The sequence below is a fragment of the Anomaloglossus baeobatrachus genome, chromosome 8 (genome assembly GCF_048569485.1).
Source record: "Anomaloglossus baeobatrachus isolate aAnoBae1 chromosome 8, aAnoBae1.hap1, whole genome shotgun sequence".
Taxonomy (NCBI): domain Eukaryota; kingdom Metazoa; phylum Chordata; class Amphibia; order Anura; family Aromobatidae; genus Anomaloglossus; species Anomaloglossus baeobatrachus.
The window spans coordinates 180,448,574-180,472,178 of record NC_134360.1 but is presented as its reverse complement, the minus strand read 5'-3'; the positions used below and the strand labels follow the sequence as shown (position 1 = coordinate 180,472,178).

Sequence of the window (23,605 nt, the reverse complement as noted above, 5' to 3'; positions counted from 1 at the left end):
CTGTTCCATTTTAAGCCAACACGCGATTATAGGAGTTGTGACTCTCACAACCCATTTAGGTGAGTGTACCTACTTTTTTTTCTGTGATTTATCGGTTAAGACCCTATTGCGCCACCTCTTCCCAGCTTCCTTCTGGAAGCAGTTCAGGGAGAGTTGGTGTAGGAGGAAGAGATGAAATTAGGGCTATTGCAGTCATAGCATATCGCTGCTGCACCATTAAAAGAAAAGTCCTTTTCAGGGCTACATATTGTCGTTTCTCTAGTAAACCGCAGTAACCTGCTTTCAGTGTAGGCATAGCTGGTGGAGGAGGGATAGTAAATAAAAAATAAATAAAATAACCGTGTGGGGCCCCCCTATTTTCGATAACCAGCAAAGTTAAAGCAGACAGCTGTAGGTTGATATTATCAAGCTGGGAAAGTTGATGATTATTTGGCCTTTACGAGATGAAAAATATGAGCCCACAGCTGCCCCAGAAGTTGCACACCACATTAGATGCACCAGTTCTGGTGCTTTGCCTTTATTCTTCCCGATTACCCTGGTGCGGTAGCATTTGGGGTAATGGTACTTGGGGTTGATGTTAGCTGTGTAGTGTCATCTTTGCATCAAGCCCAGTGGTTAGTAATGGAGAGGTGTCTATGAGACACCTCCATTACTAACCCAATAAGTATAAAGATAAAACACAAAAAAATATTTTATTTTAAAAAACACTCCACGACTCTTGCCCTTGTTCACCAATTTATTAAAAAAAAACCATGCAGAACCAAAGTAGTCCACTGAATCTGACGTAGTCCACAATGGGAAACTTGAAAGACATAAAAAGAGAGAACTAAAGCAATTGAAACAAGGGACAGTCCCTTGTTCACTAATTGATTGCTAAAAAATAAACCCTGCAGCTCTGATGTAGTCCATGCCCTTCCCACGACATTCCGCGAACCTGTGACAAGCGGTGATGACGTCAGTAACATTAACTCTCATTACAGCCCTTGCTGGGTCAAACTGAGGGCAGAATCAGTAACTCAGTGACGTCATCGCTCGTCTGACATTCTGGATCTCGCAGTACCCTCTGTGTGATCTGGGGAGAGCAGTGATTAGCAGTAATATTATTGACATCATCACTGCACGTCACAGTTGCCGGGTATCGCAGAGCTCTGCCTGACTGGGAGTTACCTATGAAGCGTCGGTCTCACCAAGAGGCTCCATAGGTTGTACTACTGAATCGGTGGACATTGTGGCAACAAGAGTGACTACGTTGGAGCTGTGGGGATTATTTTTAATAAATTGTTGAACAAGGGACAGTATGTTGTCTTTCTTTTTCTCTTTATATGTCTTTCAGATTTCCATGTGTGAACTGCTTCAGATTTGGTGGACTACTTCAGATCTCATGGCTTTTTTTTTAAAAATAAATTGGTGAACCAGGTCTAGAGTTGGGGTGTGTTTTAAAAATAAAAAAAAAAGTATTTGTGTGTGTTTTTTTTTCTTTTGATGTGGCTGTTGGCTGGTATTTAGCCCGGGAATGGCCCAATAACCATGGATCTTTCCAGCATGATAATATCAGCCCTCAACTGTCTGCTTTACCTTTGCTGCTTATCTAAAATAGGGGGGAGCCCACATAGTTTTTTTTCCCCATTTATTTATATATTTAAACATAAAAGATGTCCAATAAGCCACACAGGGTTCAATTTTATTATATGTCAGGGGGTTGTGCAATTATGTCTGTATGTCTATATGTCTGTATGTCTATCCGTCCATCTATCTATCTATCTATCTATCTAACTATCTATAATATCTAATATTTATCTCTATTTATTATCTATCTGTATAGCATTCATTGGTGTCCAAAAATGCTAAAAAATGTGAAAAATGCACTGAAAACGTGATTTTTTTTCTGCTGCGTTTTTCCTGCCAAGAGATGCAGAAATAGTGCAGATATTTCTACATCCAAATGCTCAATATGTGCATATACCCTAAGGGGTACTTTGCATGTTGCGACATCGCTACCGCGATATCGTCGAGGTCAAATCAAAAGTGACGTACATCCGGTGCCGGTAAAGACGTCGCAAAATGTAAAGCCTAGGAGAGAAGATGAATGATCGTGAAACAGTCAAAAATCGGTGATCTGTGTCACGTTATTCATTTTCATAATATCGGTGTGTCCGCAGGTACGATGTTGTTTGTCATTCCTGCAGCTCCACACATTGCTGTGTGTGAAGCCGCAGGAGCGACAAACATCTCCTTACCTGCACCCGCCGTCCACTGGCAATGCGGAAGGGAGAAGGTGGGCGGGATGTTTACATCCTGCTCATCTCCGCCCCTCCGCTTCTATTGGCCGGCCGATTAGTGACATCGCTGTGACGCCGAACGCACCGCCTCCTTGAAGGAGGGATTCTTCGGCAGTCACAGCGACATCGCCGACCAGGTGAGTGCGTGTGAAGCTGCCGTAGCGATAATGTTTGCTACGGCAGCTATCACAAGATATCGCATGTGCGACGGGGGCGGATACTATCGCGCTCGCCATCACTATCATCAGCTAGCGATGTCGCAGCATGCAAAGTACCCCTAATACTCTAACAACATTGTTTCCAGCAGAGATTCATCCAGGCGTCTGCCCAATGCTGTTCCGATTCCATTTGAGCTTTGTTTCCATCCTTTTCAGCGATTTTCTTGCCCCCTCCCCCCTCCAGCCCACCTGTTAGGGTCATTCAGCAAAATGATGTAGTTTACCATTGACTTTCATTATACGCGGTACTCGAGTTGAGCCCGTCCAAGCATCTCTCCTGCTCGATTCGAGTACCGAGCACTCAAGCATTTTACAAGACCTTAAAAGTTTTCCAGATGCCAAAAGAAACAGCACCATTATGTAATGCCTGTTACATCACAGGCTGCAAACAGAAGTTGTCCACATAACTAGTAAAAGGTTGACCTTCCTGATCTTGTTTCCCTTGAGAGCCATTGATGAAAAGAAGGCCATTTTACGATTAAGCTTTTGATCAGAGCATTTCCTATTTTGCAATGTACAGACTGGGTGGCACAGGCATAAAGGAAACCTTGCTCATAACAATCTGTGCCCGTCTATTGTTTCCTTTTAGTTCCCCTGGCTTTAAAAATTGCACGTATCTGGCTTCAATTCAAAGACTTCTTACTAATTGCCATTTTGCGCACAAAGATTGCATTAAGCCAAGTGAATATTGTTTAATATTTTGTCATGTGATCATTTATTTTGTAGATATTTCTTTTCTCAAAACAGTTCTTTCGATGGACCCTTTGATAACTAGCTGATATAAGGGGGGGCTAATACTATGAGTCCCTATTTTCAGATTAGTTAGGCAGAAGATTCTTAACCTATTTGATGACACTTAAAATGGTCATAAACATGAAATAATTGTTGGTTGAAAAGCTATCTCCTCATTTTTCACAAAGCTATGTGTAACTCTGTATCCTTGTCTCTCCCCTCCTGCAGGGATGCACTGTCACTCACCGCCGTGGCCAGCTGCTTCTATGCTGCCCAACGTCCCAGACCGCTTGTCCATGTGGGCTTCTCCTCTTCCTGCTTTCAGGAGTCTAGGTACCATTCTAGGTCCAATTCTTAAAGGGCTAACGCGCCACTCTTAGGAAGTGTCTCTCAGCCTATTGCTGATAGACACTGGGTATTTAAGGCAAGCTCCCACTAGGGGAGTGGCCTGTTCAACGCCTTAGCTTAGCTAGTTAGTGTCCAGTGCTCCAGCTAGCTAGTTGTCAGGTCCTCTTGTCTGTCCCATCTGTTCAGTCCTATTGGTACTCTGCCTGTTGGTCCAGTCAGTACCTGTGTCCTTGCCTGGCCATGCCTTCGGCCTCAGCAACCCTGATGCCCCTCCCCACACCAGAGACTGTGGCATTCCAGCCTGGCCATTCCTCCAGCCTGAGTGATTCCGGTGGCCCTCACTACACCAGAGATTGTGCCTGCAACCCAGCCATGCCTCCAGCCTCAGCTATCGTGGTGGCCTTCGCCACACCAGAGACTGTGTCCATCCATCCCAGCCGCGCCTCCAGCCTCAACTATCCAAGTGGTCCTGCCTTACCTGAGACTGTGCCTGTCTGCCCCAGCTGTGCCTCCAGCGTCAGCTATCCCTGTGGTCTTTGCCACACCAGAGACTGTGCCTGTCCGTTCCAGCTGTGTCTCCAGCCTAAGCTAACCCGGTGGCCCTCGCCACAGTAGAGACTGTGCCTGTTCACCTTGGCCATGCCTCTTGAGCCTCAGCTATCCCGGTGGCCTTTTCCACACCAGAAACTGTGTCCATCCATCCCGGCCGTGCCTCCAGCCTCAGCTATCCACGTGGCCTCGCCCCACCTGAGACTGTGCCTGTCCGCCACAGCTGTGCCTCCAGCTTCAGCTATCCCAGTGGCCCTTACCACACCAGAGACTGTGCCTGTCCATTCAAACTGTGCCTCCCGCCTTAGCTAACCCGGTGGCCCTCGCCACATCAGAGACTGTGCCTGTTCACCTTGGCCATGCCTCCAGCCTCAGCTACATTGGTCCGCCACAGCTGTGCTTCCAGCTTCAGCTATCCCAGTGGCCCTTGCCACACCAGAGACTGTGCCTGTCCTTTCAAACTGTGCCTCCCCCTTAGCTAACCTGGTGGCCCTCACCACACCAGAAATGGTACCTTTCTGCCCCAGCAATCCCTCCATCCCTCCAGCCTCAGCTAAGCTGGTAGCCCTCGCCAAACCAGAGACTGTGCCTGTCCACCCTGGCCGTGCCTCCAGCCTCAGCTATCCTGGTGATCCCAGCCTTGCTAGTGACCCTGCCTTTCTGTCCTGGCCATGCCTACTGCCTCTGCTACCCTTGTGGTCCCTGTTCACAATTGAGACTCTGCCCTGCTTGCTCCTGTGTCTGCCCCTGCCCTGCGGGGTCAGCTGCCACAGACCTGGCCTTTACCCCACAAAAGGGTAGGTCCCAGGTCTCCCTGTGGTCCAGTGGGACCACTTCAGCTCGACACAGCACCATTTCCGGCAACGAGCGTGACACTATATCTCTAAATTCCCCCATACACAAGAGCTCTTGGCTGGGCACAATGTTTATGTGCTTTCATTGGGGAGAAAGGAAAAAGACAACTAGGGTCAGGCTTTGAAATCCCAATGGCTAGATTCTCTCCCCTGACAGCATCTGTTATGGGAGTGTCAGAAGACCCCTGATTCATCAGATGGTGGTAATTTTGGTGAGACCTGACAATTTTCACCTAATGCATATTAGGACCTTCAGTCATGTGGTGTACTTTCCACCTGCCCTTCAGATGTCAGGGTCCGGATGTGATTGCTACCTATGAAGTTTCTATAATTATGTCTTTAGTGGTGAATTTAGCTGCAAAAAGCTATTCTTGATAGATTTTATAAGTGGCATCTAGTTTCATAAAAAAAATTATCAGATCAAACTAGAATAAAGAAAATAACGTTTGTTAGAAGAAAGCAGAAAAAGTACAAAATAGGTCAATATATGGAATGTAATTTTTTAAAGGTGCCGCTTCATAATTTGAAAACTTGAATAGACATCTTTACATTTTGTCTACCTTGTCCGGCTCACGTACTGTACTCTGTACTTCCCTGGATCAAGATTGTTTTCTTCTCTTTTGAACCTATTGCTCCGTTTCATCAGAAAAACTTGGAAAATGTTTACTTTTTCAAAGATAAATTGTTGAAAAGAAGAAACTTAAGCTGTTTGTTCTCAACCTAGCAAAATTCTTCCTTTAATGCGGTCATTTGTGGATAAATAAACAACATTTCTGAAAATAGCAGCTGTTTATCTAGATGAATAGATATAGATGTAGTTATGAATACTTTCTTTCTACTGTTTCTTTCTATTTTCTCGTCATTTTTGCATTTGTTAATGTCTCTCTTTGGCATGCTTATGTGACACACGTGAGGTTGCCTAGGGTCAAGATAGCGCTTTATGGTCATCTATTCTTAGTAAATTGTAAATGGAATCTATCAGCAGGATTTAACTCCTCCCTGAAGAACAAATAATATATATATACATATTGGGTACCGAAAGTATTCAGACCCCTTTAAATTTTTCACTCTTTGTTTCAGTGCAGCCATTTGGTAAATTCAAAAAAGTTTCTCATTAACGTACCGTCTGCACCCCATCTTGACAAAAAAAATAACAGAAATGTAAAGATTTTTGCTAATTTAATAAACAAGAAAAACTTAAATATCACATGGTCATAAGTATTCAGACCCTTCACTCAGACACTCATATTTAAGTCACATGCTGTCCATTTCCTTGTGATCCTTCTTGAGATGGTTCTACTCCTTCATTGGAGTCCAGCTGTATTTAATTAAACTGAGAGGACTTGATTTGGAATGGCACACACCTGTCTATATAAGACCTCCCACCTCGCAGTGCATGTCAGACCAAATGAGAATCATGAGGTCAAAGAATCTGCCCAAGGAGGTCAGAGACAGAATTGTGGCAAGGCACAGATCTGGCCAAGGTTACAAAAGAATTTATGCAGTACTCAAGGATAGATATATATGTAACCCTTTTAAAGACAGGTCCAGCATTACCTTTACATGATGACCAGTCGGTTCATCCGCCACTGAGAAATCAGTGTTTGAATTGATATGCAAATGACGCTGAAGATCTGAAGCCTTTGTCACTCCAACTCTTTTCCCCTCACTTCCTCCTCCAGCTTGCCTGACAGCCTCAATGCTGTGTGATATGAGACAAAGCCACCCAGTCAAAAAGTAGGGGGCGGCACTTGGAGGGGAATAGAGCTGGAGTGACAGAGGCTTCAGATCTTCAGCCTCATTTGCATATCATTCCAAATGCTGATTTCTCAGTAACAGAGGAAGAGAATGGCCATGTAAAGGTATCCTCGGACTTGTCTTTTAAAGATCTGCATACACATAGTAATAGTTTGGAATGTGAAAACCGGTTTACAGATTCCCTTAAAAGTGACTGTTTTGTATTAAAACTGACCTTATTAAGGAACTCTCATGAAATGGAAACAGATTGAAGAGCAGTTACAAATGGCATCTTTTGCTCTAAAGGCATGACCTGGCATGACTTTCTCCTGAACATCAAGCCCATTATATTTCAGTAAGAACTATGTAATGCTTCATTTCTCCAATGGTGGCACCACAGGGGAAATTAATGCTTGCTTTTACGTTTTCATGGAATTTACAAAAGATTGCAAACAGTTCAAACAGGATTTCCTGTGATCAGCTGATGGGGAGCCTTCGAACAAAAAGTGATTGTACAAAAAAGAACTAACCATTAAATACCAGGGACAAAAACTGGATCGTCACACCTGGTACAGACATGTTTATGCCAGATTTCACTAGTTATTGACGTGATTGAGTAATTGACATATTGATTTTATCTAACCACTGCAGCTCAGAAACACTTCAGTTCACCTTCTGTTTTCTTAGTGGAGGTAATGATACCGTCAGGTACTGGATGAATACAAATTCAACAGCTATAGATACACAAGCCAAGATGAACGTTGGGTAATACTTCCTGTTTTTCTTCACAAAGTGGAATGTTTGCACTTCTTGGTTTTCCTTGGTTGTAAAATGACCCGTTTTATACACAACAGGTCCTGAAATAGGAAGCTAAGGGGTAAACATTAATCTAATTGATATGGCTAGTGCATCAGTACCAGTGCATAATGACCAGATGGCTTTGAAATGTCCTTAGCTATTTGCTTATTGTTTACGGTAAAATAGTTGCATACATTGTTTTCTGTTTAGTCTTATAGCATAGCCACCTCCTACTCTTTGCTTCATAATTTGGATCAGTCTAACTTGTACCTGGTACCATATCTGTGTATAGATACTGTAAATATTGTAGCCTGTGAATATTGGGAATAGGCATATCCCCAGTATTCTTTTATAGTTAATTTAACTTTCTTAATTTATATATTTAATAGAATGGATAGGATTTATGAAAGGTAGGAGAGTGGCAATATAGTGGCTCACTGGTAAGCACTGTAGCTTTGTTGTGATGGAGTCCTGGGTGAGCACCAAAGTCATTGTCTGCTAGAAGTTTGTATGTTTTCCCCATAGTTGCAGTGGGTTCTCCTCTAGAGATGAGCGAACTGGTCGCGGTTCGGCTCGAGGTCGGTTCGCCGAACGGAGCTCCCGTTCGAGTTCGGTTCGTCGAACGTTTGACGAACCGAACTCGAACTGCATAGGAAACAATGGCAGGCAATCACAAACACATAAAAACACATAGAAAACACCCTCAAAGGTGTCCAAAAGGTGACAAACAACTCACAACACAAAATAAACATATGGGAAAGTGACAAGAACAAATTCTCATGCGAAAACAAAAGAGCGTAACGAGGAAAAAGAGGACGAGACACAGATATAGGCATGGCACGTCCTTCTAAAATCATGTAAAACACCGCAAGGTGACTCCAAGCAGAGTCTCCCTTTTTTCCAAAAATTGGGCCACACACACACACACCCACCCCTTCAGTGGCAGCAGTTGTGCCCCAGTTGTACACTTCACAGCTAGATTTGCATCAAGCACATTCAAAAATACGCCATACTTAACCGTCCCCAGGATGACACCAGGGTAGGTAGCAAAGTCTTTCCTGATCCCAGCTCTGTTCATCTTGGCTTCTTTTTAAAACAATGTAAGCAAGGGTTACTCCAAGCGGAGTCTCCCTTTTTTCCAAAAATTGGGCCCCACACACACCCACCCATTCAGTGGCAGCAGTTGTGCCCTAGTTGTACACTTCACAGCTAGATTTGCATCAAGCACATTCAAAAATACGCCATACTTAACCGTCCCCAGGATGACACCGGGGTAGGTAGCAAAGTCTTTGCTGAACCATGACTTGTTCATCTTGGCTTCTTTTTAAAACAATGTAAGCAAGGGTTACTCCAAGCAGAGTCTCCCTTTTTTCCAAAAATTGGGCCCCACACACACCCACTCATTCAGTGGCAGCACTTGTGCCCTAGTTGTACACTTCACAGCTAGATTTGCATCAAGCACATTCAAAAATACGCCATACTTAACTGTCCGCAGGATGACACCGGGGTAGGTAGCAAAGTCTTTGCTGAACCATGACTTGTTCATCTTGGCTTCTTTTTAAAACAATGTAAGCAAGGGTTACTCCAAGCGGAGTCTCCCTTTTTTCCAAAAATTGGGCCACACACACACACCCACCACTTCAGTGGCAGCAGTTGTGCCCTAGTTGTACACTTCACAGCTATATTTGCATCAAGCACATTCAAAAATACGCCATACTTAACCGTCCCCAAGATGACACCGGGGTAGGTAGCAAAGTCTTTCCTGATCCCAGCTCTGTTCATCTTGGCTTCTTTTTAAAACAATGTAAGCAAGGGTTACTTCAAGCGGAGTCTCCCTTTTTTCCAAAAGTTGGGCCCCACACACACCCACCCATTCAGTGGCAGCACTTGTGCCCTAGTTGTACACTTCACAGCTAGATTTGCATCAAGCACATTCAAAAATACGCCATACTTAACCATCCCCAGGATGACACCGGGGTAGGTAGCAAAGTCTTTGCTGAACCATGACTTGTTCATCTTGGCTTCTTTTTAAAACAATGTAAGCAAGGGTTACTCCAAGCAGAGTCTCCCTTTTTTCCAAATATTGGGCCCCACACACACCCACCACTTCAGTGGCAGCAGTTGTGCCCTAGTTGTACACTTCACAGCTAGATTTGCATCAAGCACATTCAAAAATACGCCATACTTAACCGTCCCCAGGATGACACCGGGGTAGGTAGCAAAGTCTTTCCTGATCCCAGCTCTGTTCATCTTGGATCATTTTTAAAAACAATGTAAGCAAGGGTTACTCCAAGCGGAGTCTCCCTTTTTTCCAAAAATTGGGCCACACAGACACTCACCCCTTCAGTGGCAGCACTTGTGCCCTAGTTGCAAACAGGATGTTTTGATTTGTATCAAGCACATTCCAAATCCACAAGCATTTACTCTCCCCAGGATGACACAGGGGTAGTAAATTCCTGGTGGATCCATGAGTTGTTCATTTTGATGAACGTTAGTCTGTCCACATTGTCACTGGACAGACGTGTGCGCTTATCTGTCAGCACACACCCAGCAGCATTGAAGACACGTTCAGAGACAACGCTGGCAGCTGGACATGACAAAATCTCCAAGGCGTAACTGGAGAGCTCTGGCCATTTTTCTAGATTTGAAGCCCAAAATGAGCAAGGCTCCATTTGCAAAGTCATGGCATCGATGTTCATTTGGAGATACTCCTGTATCATCCTCTCCAGCTGTTGACTATGTGTCAGACTTGTTGTCTCTGGTGGCCTTGCAAAGGAGGGTCTAAAAAAATTATGAAAAGATTCCATAAATTGCTGTTACCAGCACCAGATACGGTCCTACTGGTACGGGTAGACTGTTGAAGATGACGAGACCGTCCCATGTTTGTCAAGTTAAAACTGGGAGATTCACTCCCTGCACCTGCACGGTTGTTTGGTGGAAAAGCCGAGCTGAGATCGAGTAACAGCTTCTGCTGATACTCCTGCATACGTGCGTCCCTTTCTATGGCTGGAATTATGTCACAAAATTTGGACTTGTACCGGGGATCTAATAGTGTGGCAATCCAGTAGTCATCATCACTTCTAATTTTGACAATACGAGGGTCATGTTGGAGGTAGTGCAACAAGAAGGCACTCATGTCTTGCGCAGCCATGCGGACCAAGTCCACGCTGTGTTTGTGGCATAGAGGTGCTACCCGTTCTTTCTTCCTCTGACATCTCCCCCCAACCTCTTTCAACTGAAATTTGACCAAGGTCTCCCTCATCCGCTGAGTCTTCCATGTCCATGGACAGTTCGTCCTCCATTTCTTCATGTTCTCCTGCACCTTCCTCAACATTTCGCCTGCTACTATGCGCCCTTGTTGATCCCTGTCCCCCATGGTCCCATGCCTGCTGCATTAGTGATGATGAACGTCTGGACCTTGGTGATGTTGTTGTCCCTTGCGCATATGAATCCTCCTGTAGTTCCTCCCCTTCCTGTTGTCCCACCCCCTGACTCCCAGAATGTAAATGACTGGAATTGTCATGCTGATAATGGCATTGTCAGCGCTAAACATATTCGTCGCCATGTCGAAACTGTGCAGAAGGGTGCATAGGTCCTTGATCTGAGACCACTCCATCAGGGTGATCTGCCCCACCTCTGCATCTCGTTGGCCCAGGCTATACGTCATGACGTATTGCACCAGGGCTCGGCGGTGCTGCCACAGTCACTGTAACATGTGGAGAGTCGAATTCCAGCGTGTCGGCACATCGCATTTCAGGCGATGAACCGGCAGGCCGAAAGACTTCTGGAGCGATGCAAGTCGCTCAGCTGCGGCGGTTGAACGGCGGAAGTGAGCAGACAGTTTTCGTGCCCTGGTCAGAAGGCCATCTAGGCCAGGATAGTGTATTAAAAATTGCTGGACAACAAGGTTCAACACGTGAGCCATACAAGGCACGTGTGTCACCTTGCCCAGGTGAAGGGCCGCACCCAGGTTTGCAGCATTGTCGCACACGGCCTTACCAGGCTGCAGGTTGAGTGGAGACAACCATTTATTAAACTCGGACCGCAGAGCTGACCACAACTCCTCAGCTGTGTGACTCCTATTCCCAAGATATGTCAAGCTAAAGACCGCCTGATGCCGTTGAGCTCTGCTGCCAGCATAGTAATGAGGGGTGCGTGATTCATTCTGCGCAGTGAGAACGCTGGTGGCCTGACCAGGCAGGCTTGGGGCGGAGGTGGAGGACCCAGATGAGGTGGAGGAGGCAGAAGCAGTGGCGGAATTTGGACAGACAGAGGATTGACACACAAGTCGTGGGGACGGCAAGACTTGTGCAGCAGACCCTTCACCATCTATCACCATAGTTACCCAGTGCCCAGTCAGCGACATGTAACGTCCCTGTCCATGCTTACTGGTCCAAGTATCGGTGGTGAAATGCACCCGTTGACACACAGAGTTTCTCAAGGAAGCGGTGATGTTGTGTGCGACATGTTGGTGTAGTGCGGGCACACCTTTCTTAGAGAAGTAGTGGCGACTAGGCATCTGGTACTGGGGCACAGCGACAGACATAAGGTATCTAAAATCCTGTGTGTCCACTAAGTGGAAAGGCAGCATTTCGGTAGCCAAGAGCTTACAGAGGGATAGAGTCAACCTCTTAGCTTTGTCATGGGTCGCAGGAAATGGCCTTTTATTTGACCACATCTGAGGGACAGAGATCTGGCTGCTGTGTGTAGACGGTGTTGAGTAGGGTGTCCCTGGAAAAATGCAGGTTTGTGAGGAAAGTGCAGGCGGAGACATGATGTTGCCTTCATCCAACGTTGGTGCTATCGATGTCTGAGAGGGCTGTACACACTCACTTGTTTCCCCTTCCAAACCAACTGACGACCTACCAAGCAAACTGCCTGTTGCGGTTACAGTGGTGGAAGTTGTGCGTGGAAAACCAGGTGTGACAGCTGTCCCCACAGTCCTAGAAGATGAAGAGCGCGCGGATGCACTGGAAGGGGCAGGCGGTGGATGGTTCGCTGCGCTAGGCCGCATTGCAGCACGGTGAGCTTCCCACCGGGACCTATGATATTTATTCATGTGACGATTCATGGAAGAAGTTGTCAAACTGCTGAGGTTTTGACCTCTACTAACAGAATCACGACAAATTTTACACATCACATAATTTGGGCGATCTTTTTCTATGTCAAAAAAGGACCAGGCTAGGCAAGGCTTAGAGGGCATGCGACCTGCTGAGCCCCCCCGACTAGTGCTCAGAGGCAGAGTGGTGGCTGATGATGCAGTTGTAGACGTGCTACCAGTGCTCCGACTCTGTCCAGGAAGGCGCAAGGTAACTTCATCGTCGGTTGCATCTTCCTCCACCGCTTCTGTTGACCTCCTCGAGTCCCTGACTGGGGGTTGACAGTAGGTGGGATCTAGAACTTCATCATCAATTGTTGTGTTTGCACTCCCCTCCCCCTCAGACCGAGCCTCTTCTTGCCCTGACCGAATATTTAAGTTGTCATCCCAATCTGGTATCTGCGTCTCATCGTCATCAGGATGTTCCTCATTGTCTATAATCACAGGTGTTACAGTTTGTGACAAAGGGCAAACATTATGCTCAGAAACTTGGTCCTCACGGCCTGAATCAGAGTCACAAAGGTTCTGGGCATCACTGCAGAGCATTTCCTGGTCTGTACTCACTGTAGCTTGGGAGCAGACCTCTGATTCCCAGGCTATAGTGTGACTGAACAGCTCTGCAGACTCAGCCATCTCAGTTCCACCATACTGTGCAGGGCTGATGGAGACTTCAGAGCTGGGAGAAAGCAAGTTTGATTGGGATGACAACTCAGAGGACTGGTGTTTTTTGGATGCGGTACTTGAGGTGGCTGAGAGGGCACTTGTTGGACCACTTGAGATCCATTCAAGCATTTTCCTTTTTTGGCCATCATCTACCTTTGTTCCTGTTGTTCGTGTCCGTAAAAAAGGGAGCACATCGGATTGTCCACGGTAAGTAGTAGACATCTTACTTTTGCTGGTAGATGGTCTATCTTCAGCAGATGATAATGGAGCTTTGCCACCTTCCCCACTGACAAACCCTTTTTTTCCTTTTCCAACACGCCTCTTCCCCTTTCCACCAGCATCTGTCATTTTGCCACTCATGTTGATTGCGACAAGATTGTGCACTGAAAATGTGGTAGTAAAAATTGAGAGATGGTGTAGATTGCAGCGGTGGTCTAGCTTTATTAACAGCAGAATAATAAAGAATAAATATCCCTGACAATGCAACTACGGCCCTTAAACTGGCAGCATAAATTGCTAGTATAATGGCTTAGTAACAATGAGTTTGAGTGTGCAATGCAGGCAGACGTGCTGCAAATATCTTTGCACTACTGGGACTATACAGAAGTCCAATAGCCACGTTTAGGATGCCACTAGGTTCACTGAGTGTTTGCTAGTATAATGGCTTAGTAACAATGAGTTTTAGTGTGCAATGCAGGCAGACGTGCTGCAAATATCTTTGCACTACTGGGACTATACAGAAGTCCAATAGCTACGTTTAGGATGCCACTAGGTTCACTCAGTGTTTGCTAGTATAATGGCTTAGTTATAATGAGTTGGAGTATGCAATGCAGGCAGACGTGCTGCAAATATCTGTGCACTACTGGGACTATACAGAAGTCCAATAGCCACGTTTAGGATGCCACTAAGTTCACTCAGTGTTTGCTAGTATAATGGCTTAGTAACAATGAGTTTGAGTGTGCAAAGGGCAGGAGGGTACAGTGGCAGGGTTGTGGGTCTCTGGGTAGAGGAAAGGAAGCCTGCCTTTCTATCCCTCCTAATGGGGAAATGCAGCGAGGAAATCCCTGACCTTAGCTACACAGACGCTGTCATCTTGTGTAGCTGTTAAACTCTGTTTTCACGGACCTGTCACCTTTGGCTCTGACCCTGACGGTATGAGCCCTTAAAAGGACTGATAGAAAGTGCTCTCCCTAAGCTGCCCAGCGCTGTGTATGGAGCACATACAGCAGTATCGGCGATAGGACTCAGGACGGAGCTGCGCCAGTGATGTCTGACACCAAGGACGCAGAAGAGATAATGGCGTCCGGACGGGCAGATACTCGTTTTTATAATTCAGGGACATGTGACATGGACATCCTATCACACATGCCGTTGCTTCTCTGGCTAAAAGCCCACTTAGCTGTGTGTGTGTCTGGGATTGGCTAACATGCTGGCCCTCCCCACTACACGCGCGCGCTTAGGGAAGGAAGACAAGGAAAAAAAAAAAAATGGCGATCGCCATTATACATACAGCAGTGATCTGAATGCGCTGTTCCCGCACACTATACACTGAAATGTCATAATAGTGTGAGTCACAGAGTGACTTACACTATTACAGCGGAAAGCCAGCTAGGAATTAGCTGTTTTTTTTGCTGCTAGAACCGTTCTCGAACGTATCTAGAACTATCGAGCTTTTGCAAAAAAGCTCGAGTTCTAGTTCGATCTAGAACAGCCCCCAAAATCACTCGAGCCGCGAACTGGAGAACCACGAACCACGAACCGCGCTCAACTCTATTCTCCTCTGTTCTGCAGTTTCTGCCCACACTCCAAAGACCTACTGATTAGAAATGTCCTAATGTAATGGAGACAGTGATAATGCCTGTAAATTCCTGTGAAAATAAATAGCACTATAAACAGAGGGTGAAATAAGTTTTGAACATGTCACTAGTTTTCTAAGTAAATATATTTCTAATGCTGCTATTGATATGAATTTCTCACCATCTAATCTACGCAGGCACGCATTGCTCAGATGTGATTTTGGTCCATTCTTCCACACAAACACTTTTCAAATCCTGAAGGTTTCGGGGGGCTCCTTCTATGAACTCTGAGCTTTAGTTCCTTCCAAATATTTTCTATTGGATTCAGGTCGGATGATTGGCTAAGCTATCTTAGCAGCTTTATTTTCTTTCTCTAAAACCAATTGATTATGTTCTTGGCTTTGTGTTTGGGATCACTGTCTTGCTGAAATGTTCACCCTCATTTCATCATATTTTTATTAAAAATGTCTCTGTACATTTGTAGATTCATTCTTCTTTCAATTACATGAAGTTTGCCAGTGTCAAATGGTGAAATACAGCCCCACATCATGATGTTCCCACCTCCAACCGTGACTGTTTGTATGGTGTTTTGGGCAGGGATATACAGTGCATTTTGGCCTCCAAACATGGTGTGTATTATAACTTCCAAATTTTGTTCTCATCATCAGATCAGACTATATTCTCCAAGTATTTCACAGGCTTGTCTAAATGTTGTTGAGCAAACTTTAAACTTGCTTGAACATGCTTTTTGCTTATCAATGGAGTCTTGTGTGGTGAGTGTGCATACAAGCCCTGGAGGTTGAGTGCATTACTTATTATTTTCTTTGAAACAATTGTACCTGCTGGTTCCAGGTCTTTTTATAGCTCTCCACAGATTGCCATTGGTCTTGAATAACTCTTCTGATAATTCTTTTCACTCCTCTGTCTGAAATCTTGCTGGGAAAACCTGGTTGTGTCCAGTTTATGGTAAAATGATGTTCTTTCGGATTATGGGCCCTACAGAGATCACTAGAACGTTCAGTAGTTTAGATTTTTTTTCTGTAACCAATGCCATCACTATGTTTTGCAACAATAAAGTTGTGAAGGTCCTGAGACAGCTCACTGATTTTACCCTTCATGAGATGTTTCTTGTGTGGCACCTTAGTAGTGAGACACCTTTTTATAGGCCATTAGTTGGACCAGCTGATATTTTTAGCTAAGTGACAGCATTTCTCTCTAATTACTGATAGATTTCAGCTGATGTGATGATTTTCCATGGATTTTTGCATCTCTCTATCTTCATGTATTCAAAACTTTTTTACTGTGTCATTTCTCAGTATTGCATCACTAAATTTATGGCCATCTATGGTTTGATTTATTTGCCTGTGTGGATTGGATGAGTTGTTATTGACATCTGGTGAGAATTTCATGTCAATAGAACAATTAGAAATACATTTACTTAGAAAATGGGTGATGTGTTCAATATTTATTTCTGTGAGTAAAATAAAATGAATATTAATTACATACACATAATAATTACATCATAAATATATGACAGACAAGTAAAATAAATAAATTACATATCCATGTAATTATATATATTCACATCCGTCTAGTTTTCTAGATGGTTTCCAAAAATCACATGTGTAAGAGATTGAACCAGATTCCAGGTATTGTTGATGTTAGAAAAATATTATCCTAGTGAAGGGAACTGGACAACTATACAGAAATTTGAGAAATTTGCAGGATGTAATCCAAAACAATTATGGAAACTATTTCATGTCTAGCCTTTCAGAAATTTGGTGTATAACAGTAAAATTACATGTAAGCGGAATGGCTCAAAGGAAACTACGTAGGCAATTTAAAATATATAAAGCAGACAATACTGTGGAATTCAGCTGTTGACTTCTCAGAGACAGCCATGTGTAAGTGAAGCAGCAGTTGTAAACAGGATTAGTAAAGTTGGCCATCATAACCAGGAGTAAATAAGCCATTTGGTGTTGCGGTAGACACAATAGTTGTCAAATCCTGTTGGGAATCATTTAGATGTTAAATACTTGAAAATCTACTACATTTCCCTTTTGAAGGGAAAAAAAACGGGAATTCTAGAATCTGCTATGAAGATATATAGATAAGAAACTAAAAGTCCATGGCTACCAGTGAAATGACTAAGCCTGGTTCACATTGCAGGTTTTATATATGTACCGTGCCTTAGAATTATGATCACTTTATGATCACTTTAAAGAGAACCAACCACCAGGATTTTCATATACAGTAACTCCCAGGCCACTTTACACTGTGTTCTGTTATGAACTGGTAACCATGGACAATCACAAAAAATCCCATAAATCAGGGAAAAACAAAACAACAAGAGTAGTTGGAAACTAAGCTGACCGCAATCCCCTATCTATCGGACAACACTAGAAGTAGCAGTGGGATGTTCCTAACACACCTAGACACCTCATCACTGCCGGAGAAACTTGCTACACATGCAACGACGGTGATGTAAGAAAACATCATACACAGATAGAAAATATAAATTAGCAAAGGTCATGCCCAACTTACTAGATACAACAGGACATTAAAGATAACTGATTGCGGCCAGCAAAAAAGCCTGCAAAAAATACCAAACTCTTGATAAATAAGAATCTTAAGACCACACGGTCTCTCCCCCACTATATCAGGTACTCTTGTGCCAGACACTTTAACCAGAAGTGCAGATATAATGGGAAGAAACAAAATCACAGAAAAAATAATATTCTGTGCAAATAATTAAAAAAAACATTAACATGGAGCAAGCTCCCCTTCTTGCTGGAGGAACTGCCTTGCTCACAAAAAGCAGACAGACAGATCCTCACAAGCAAGAAACCAAAACACATAACACAATGGAATAAGCAGAAACACCCTTAAGTGCAATTCCAGCAATTAAGCACAGAAACTAGTAAACTTATGTGGAGTAGATTCAGGCACAGAATAAATGGGAGAAACTGAAGGGAAAACTCCCAGCCATCTTCAGAAGCAGCAGGAAACATGCAACACCGGCGGCCGCCAGGCAGAAACTGCTCTCCTAAATACACTATGCTGATCTGCAATAGGCCTTCCTGGACTCCTAATTAATTCCATCACCTGTTTGAGTCACAGATTCAGACTCAGCTTCATTACCATTCCTAACAATAAGGAATAACGTTTGGAACACCATTCTAAGTCTGAACTGGGTGCAAAAACCTAAAAAAACATCACTATGGGGAGATAAGGTATGCACACCAGTGACTATGTAAGGGGAATACATGAAATAGCAGAAACTGCTGTGTGAATACTGACTTGAAAAATCCAATAGCTATATGTAAGAGTGAAAATGTGAAAAATGGAATCTGCATTACTGCCATGAACATATGAATCAAGAGAAATTTAGCTACTGAATTGATCAATGCAATAGAGCCCCAACACTACGCCAAACTATTTCTCTACGTTGGGGTCCCTAGCTTGTGTGTGTCCTCTCATGCAGTTAAAAAACTTACCGTGTATGGGAAGCTGAGACCCAGGCTATTTATGCGTATGATATGGATTGGCAATAGGTGTGGTTGGGGAGCGTTCACAAACGAAAAACTACTAACAATAAGGAATAACGTTTGGAACACCATTCTAAGTCTGAACTGGGTGCAAAAACCTAAAAAAACATCACTATGAGGAGATAAGGTATGCACACCAGTGACTATGTAAGGGGAATACATGAAATAGCAGAAACTGCTGTGTGAATACTGACTTGAAAAATCCAATAGCTATATGTAAGAGTGAAAATGTGAAAAATGGAATCTGCATTACTGCCATGAACATATGAATCAAGAGAAATTTAGCTACTGAATTGATCAATGCAATAGAGCCCCAACACTACGCCAAAGTATTTCTCTACGTTGGGGTCCCTAGCTTGTGTGTGTCCTCTCATGCAGTTAAAAAACTTACCGTGTATGGGAAGCTGAGACCCAGGCTATTTATGCGTATGATATGGATTGGCAATAGGTGTGGTTGGGGGGAGTTCACAAACGAAAAACTACTAACAATAAGGAATAACGTTTGGAACACCATTCTAAGTCTGAACTGGGTGCAAAAACCTAAAAAAACATCACTATGAGGAGATAAGGTATGCACACCAGTGACTATGTAAGGGGAATACATGAAATAGCAGAAACTGCTGTGTGAATACTGACTTGAAAAATCCAATAGCTATATGTAAGAGTGAAAATGTGAAAAATGGAATCTGCATTACTGCCATGAACATATGAATCAAGAGAAATTTAGCTACTGAATTGATCAATGCAATAGAGCCCCAACACTACGCCAAAGTATTTCTCTACGTTGGGGTCCCTAGCTTGTGTGTGTCCTCTCATGCAGTTAAAAAACTTACCGTGTATGGGAAGCTGAGACCCAGGCTATTTATGCGTATGATATGGATTGGCAATAGGTGTGGTTGGGGAGGGTTCACAAACGAAAAACTACTAACAATAAGGAATAACGTTTGGAACACCATTCTAAGTCTGAACTGGGTGCAAAAACCTAAAAAAACATCACTATGGGGAGATAAGGTATGCACACCAGTGACTATGTAAGGGGAATACATGAAATAGCAGAAACTGCTGTGTGAATACTGATTAACGTGGAGCAAGCTCCCTTTCTTGCTGGAGGAACTGCCTTGCTCACAAAAAGCAGACAGACAGATCCTCACAAGCAAGAAACCAAAACACATAACACAATGGAATAAGCAGAAACACCCTTAAGTGCAATTCCAGCAATTAAGCACAGAAACTAGTAAACTTATGTGGAGTAGATTCAGGCACAGAATAAATGGGAGAAACTGAAGGGAAAACTTCCAGCCATCTTCAGAAACAGCAGCAAATATGCAACACCGGCGGCCGCCAGGCAGAAACTGCTCTCCTAAATACACTAGGCTGATCTGCAATAGGCCTTCCTGGACTCCTAATTAATTCCATCACCTGTTTGAGTCACAGATTCAGACTCAGCTTCATTACCATTCCTAGCCACCAAACATAGCTCCACACCAGCACCCACTCGGATGACATTAACAACTGTGTTCCTCTCCACATTCAGTGGTCCCATTGGAGCTTCTGTCCGAACCCCCTTAAAAACAGGCTTCGGACGTTTGCACCAACGGAGCCACTGTCTATAATGGTGCAGACGGAATTACCATGTTCTCTTCTGTCGTGGACCATTTTCGGGAGTATACCCTTACTGAAGCCGGACACCCAGACGCAGTCAGTGTATATGTATATATATATATATATATATATATATATATGTGCACCACCACATTATGGATGTCAGGTCCGAGCATTCCTGCATGAACAGTGTCCTGGAAAGTGGATTGGTTATCGTTGATCAGTTGAATGGCCACCAAGGTCTCTCGATCTGACCCCTTTGGACTTTTATCTTTGGGGTCATCTGAAGGCAATTGTCTATGCTGTGCAGATATGAGATGTGCAGCATCTGAAACAACGGATACTGGAATCCTGTGCTAGCATTTTTTCTACGATGTTCTTATCAGTGTGTCAAGAGTAGGAGAAGAGGGTTGCATTGACAATCCAACACAATGGGCAGCACTTTGAACACATTTTACAAGTTGTCATAAAATTGTAAATGACTAATGAACGAGTTAAAGTTATGTTAAAACCAAGAACACCATTGTTTTTCTTGTGAAATTCTCTATATGTGTTACATGACCCTCTTCCCATTGGAAAAAATAAAGTTGTATCCAAAATAGCCAACTTCAAAATGGCCACCATGGTCACCACCCATCTTAAAAAGTTTCCCCCCTGCCATATACTAATGAGCCACAAACAGGAAGTTGATATCACCAACTATTCCCATTTTATATAGGTGTATACATATAAATGGCCCACCGTGTATATTTGGTTATTCCTTTAAGAAACACAATTTTACACTTTGGGAAATATGGAGGTAGCGATCGCTCTAGTAATACTTTTTTGCTGCATGTTTTTGGGCCTTCACGTGATGTTCTATGGGTAATGCTGAAAATAAGGTGTTAAAAAAAGAATATTAGCTCAGTTTATAAGTATATAATGTATGGAATTCCATAATAACTACAGTTATTACATTTTTTATCTTTAGGGCCAAGGAAATAAAGACTAAACTTGGAACCCTTCTTCAAAAGCAAGACACTGTTATCGATCTAATTATCCCATACCCTGAAAAGCCTGAGAAGACAATCAAGGCACCAAAGTAGGTATCTACATATGAAAGGATCTAATTAGCCAATTATTTCATAGTAAAAAATTAATTCTCTTCTTCATGCGTCACCGATGATGATCTCTTCAGTCTAAGAAAATAAATGAGTATATTGTTAGCGTATATTACAATTTCAGTACAACTAACTCCAAAGAGCTCAATGTTTAAACAACTAGTGACCACATTTACAGATTATTGTATGAAAATGTTCAGAACTTTTCATTCTATGCATAAAATGGGAAAGTCTGATCTGTGAATAACAGGTTGCTGAGCAGGAGGGTCTGAGCACATTGATGTATAGTGTGGGAAAATGTTCACTTTCATTCTTGCTCATTTTGGGTTTAGGAGTCCAGTGGGCGGACCCAATCAGTGATATAAAGCTTTCCTTGTTACATTGCAAAGGTAAAACATATACATAAAAGTCCATCCAGGTCTCCTAATTCTGCAATGTTTATCCTGTTGAAAGTGCAAAAACAATTCATGATGCAGAAGCCAAGTTTCCTCATCGTGGATGAAGAATCTTTTGGATATTTAATTAGATAAAAATGACATCTTATATATATATATATATATATATTTTTATATATATATATATATATATATATATATATATATATATACATATATTGTGATAACACGCTCCGGGATCGCCTTTGCTGGGTTCAAAGGGCACGTATTCACCTCAGGCAGACAGCCGAATTCAAGGTGTAACTGACGCTTGGTCAGGTTTATTGCAGTGAAGCATAAACAAAAAGAAAAAAAAACACCAACAAAATAAATCCTTGCCTGTCCGGCACTAACTATACACGGTGTTATCCTAACTACCAACTGGAGGGCTTCTCCCTTCCAGCTAAACCATACAAACATCAGGCACTGCTCCTCACAAGTGTCTCCTACACAGACAGGCTTACTGTGTTCCCAGATGGCGACCCTCCCCCAACTTCCCAGATTCCTTTTACCTCCGTCCTTCACCTCCCATTAATCCATTAGTAGCCAGGTGATCCTGGCCAGGCTAAGTCACATAGGACCGATACCGGGGTGAGATATACCTGCCCTCATCCACTAATCCCACATGAGTCTCACAATATATACATATATATATATATATATATATATATATATATATAGTGATGCTCATCATCATATGGTGGATAAGCTGTCCCAATCAAGTTTCAAAGAAACTCAAGCTGTATTGTAGGCTCAGGTGCATCAGTGTCAGCGCAAACGACGGGTTGACATTTCAATGAATTGAAACGCTATGGCAAGAGACCCAGGAGGACCCCACTGCTGACTCAAAACTAGACTGCAGTTTGTCAAATTGTACATGAGCCAAAATCCTTCAGGTAAAGCATCTTGTGGACAGGTGAGACCAAGACAGAGCTTTTTGGAAAAAGCACGTCATTCTACTTTTTACCTAAAATGGGGTAATGAGGCCTACAAAAAAAACACAGTACCTACAGTCAAATATGGTGGAGGTATAAAAATATTTTGGGGTTGTTTTGCTGCCTCTAGCATCATGAAATCTGAATTTAATCAAAGGATTTTGAGTCGCAAAGTAGTGACCAGTGTCAGAAAGCTGCATCATGGGTTTTCCAGCAAGAGAGTGCCACCAAACATACTTCAATAAGCACTCAGAAATGGATGGTAACAAAGCATTGAAGATTTCTTTGAAGTGGCCAGTAATGAGTCTGGATCGAAAACCCATTGAACACCTGTGGACAGATCTTAAAATTGCTGTTGGGAGAAGGCGCCTTCAAATATGAGAGACCAGGAGTTGTTTTCAAAAGAAGATTGGTCCAAAGTTCCAGTTGAGAAGTGTAAGAAGCTTGTTGATGGTTACAGGAAGCGATTGATTGCAGTTATATATTCCAAAGGATGTACATTTGTGCACCCAAATATTAAAGCGGTTGTCCCCTACTTTTACATTGATAGCCTAACACCCCGCACCCCTGACGATCAGCTGTTCTCGGTGATGACGACGGCGGAAACATGCCAGAATTGCTCAGTTCCGGAGCTGCTCCATCTTCTGATAGTGGCTGCTGTTGGGTAGTGCACACCTCTTATTCAGATCAATAGGAGGTGGATGTGCAGTACCCGGCCACTGCCACTATCAGAAGACAGAGCAGCTCCGGAACTGAGCATTTCCGGTTGCCTGTTGCCTTCACCAGCACAGAGAACAGTTTATCGACACTGACCCCAGCCGATCTGACATTAATGACCTATCCTAAGGATAAGCCATCAATGTAAAAGTAGTGGACAACCCCATTAAGTTGAGAGTGCCAACAATTTTGTCCAG

At 43.4% G+C, this 23,605-nt stretch overlaps 1 protein-coding gene across 1 annotated transcript in view; it reads left to right on the top strand.

Moving 5' to 3' along the window:
- Positions 1-23,605, top strand: part of RGS5 (regulator of G protein signaling 5) — a 193,576-nt gene that overhangs the window by 36,555 nt on the left and 133,416 nt on the right. The window contains exon 2 of the mRNA XM_075322271.1: positions 21,193-21,303. Within this exon, the coding sequence (XP_075178386.1) occupies positions 21,193-21,303 (111 nt within the window). The remainder of the gene's footprint in view (positions 1-21,192; positions 21,304-23,605) is intronic.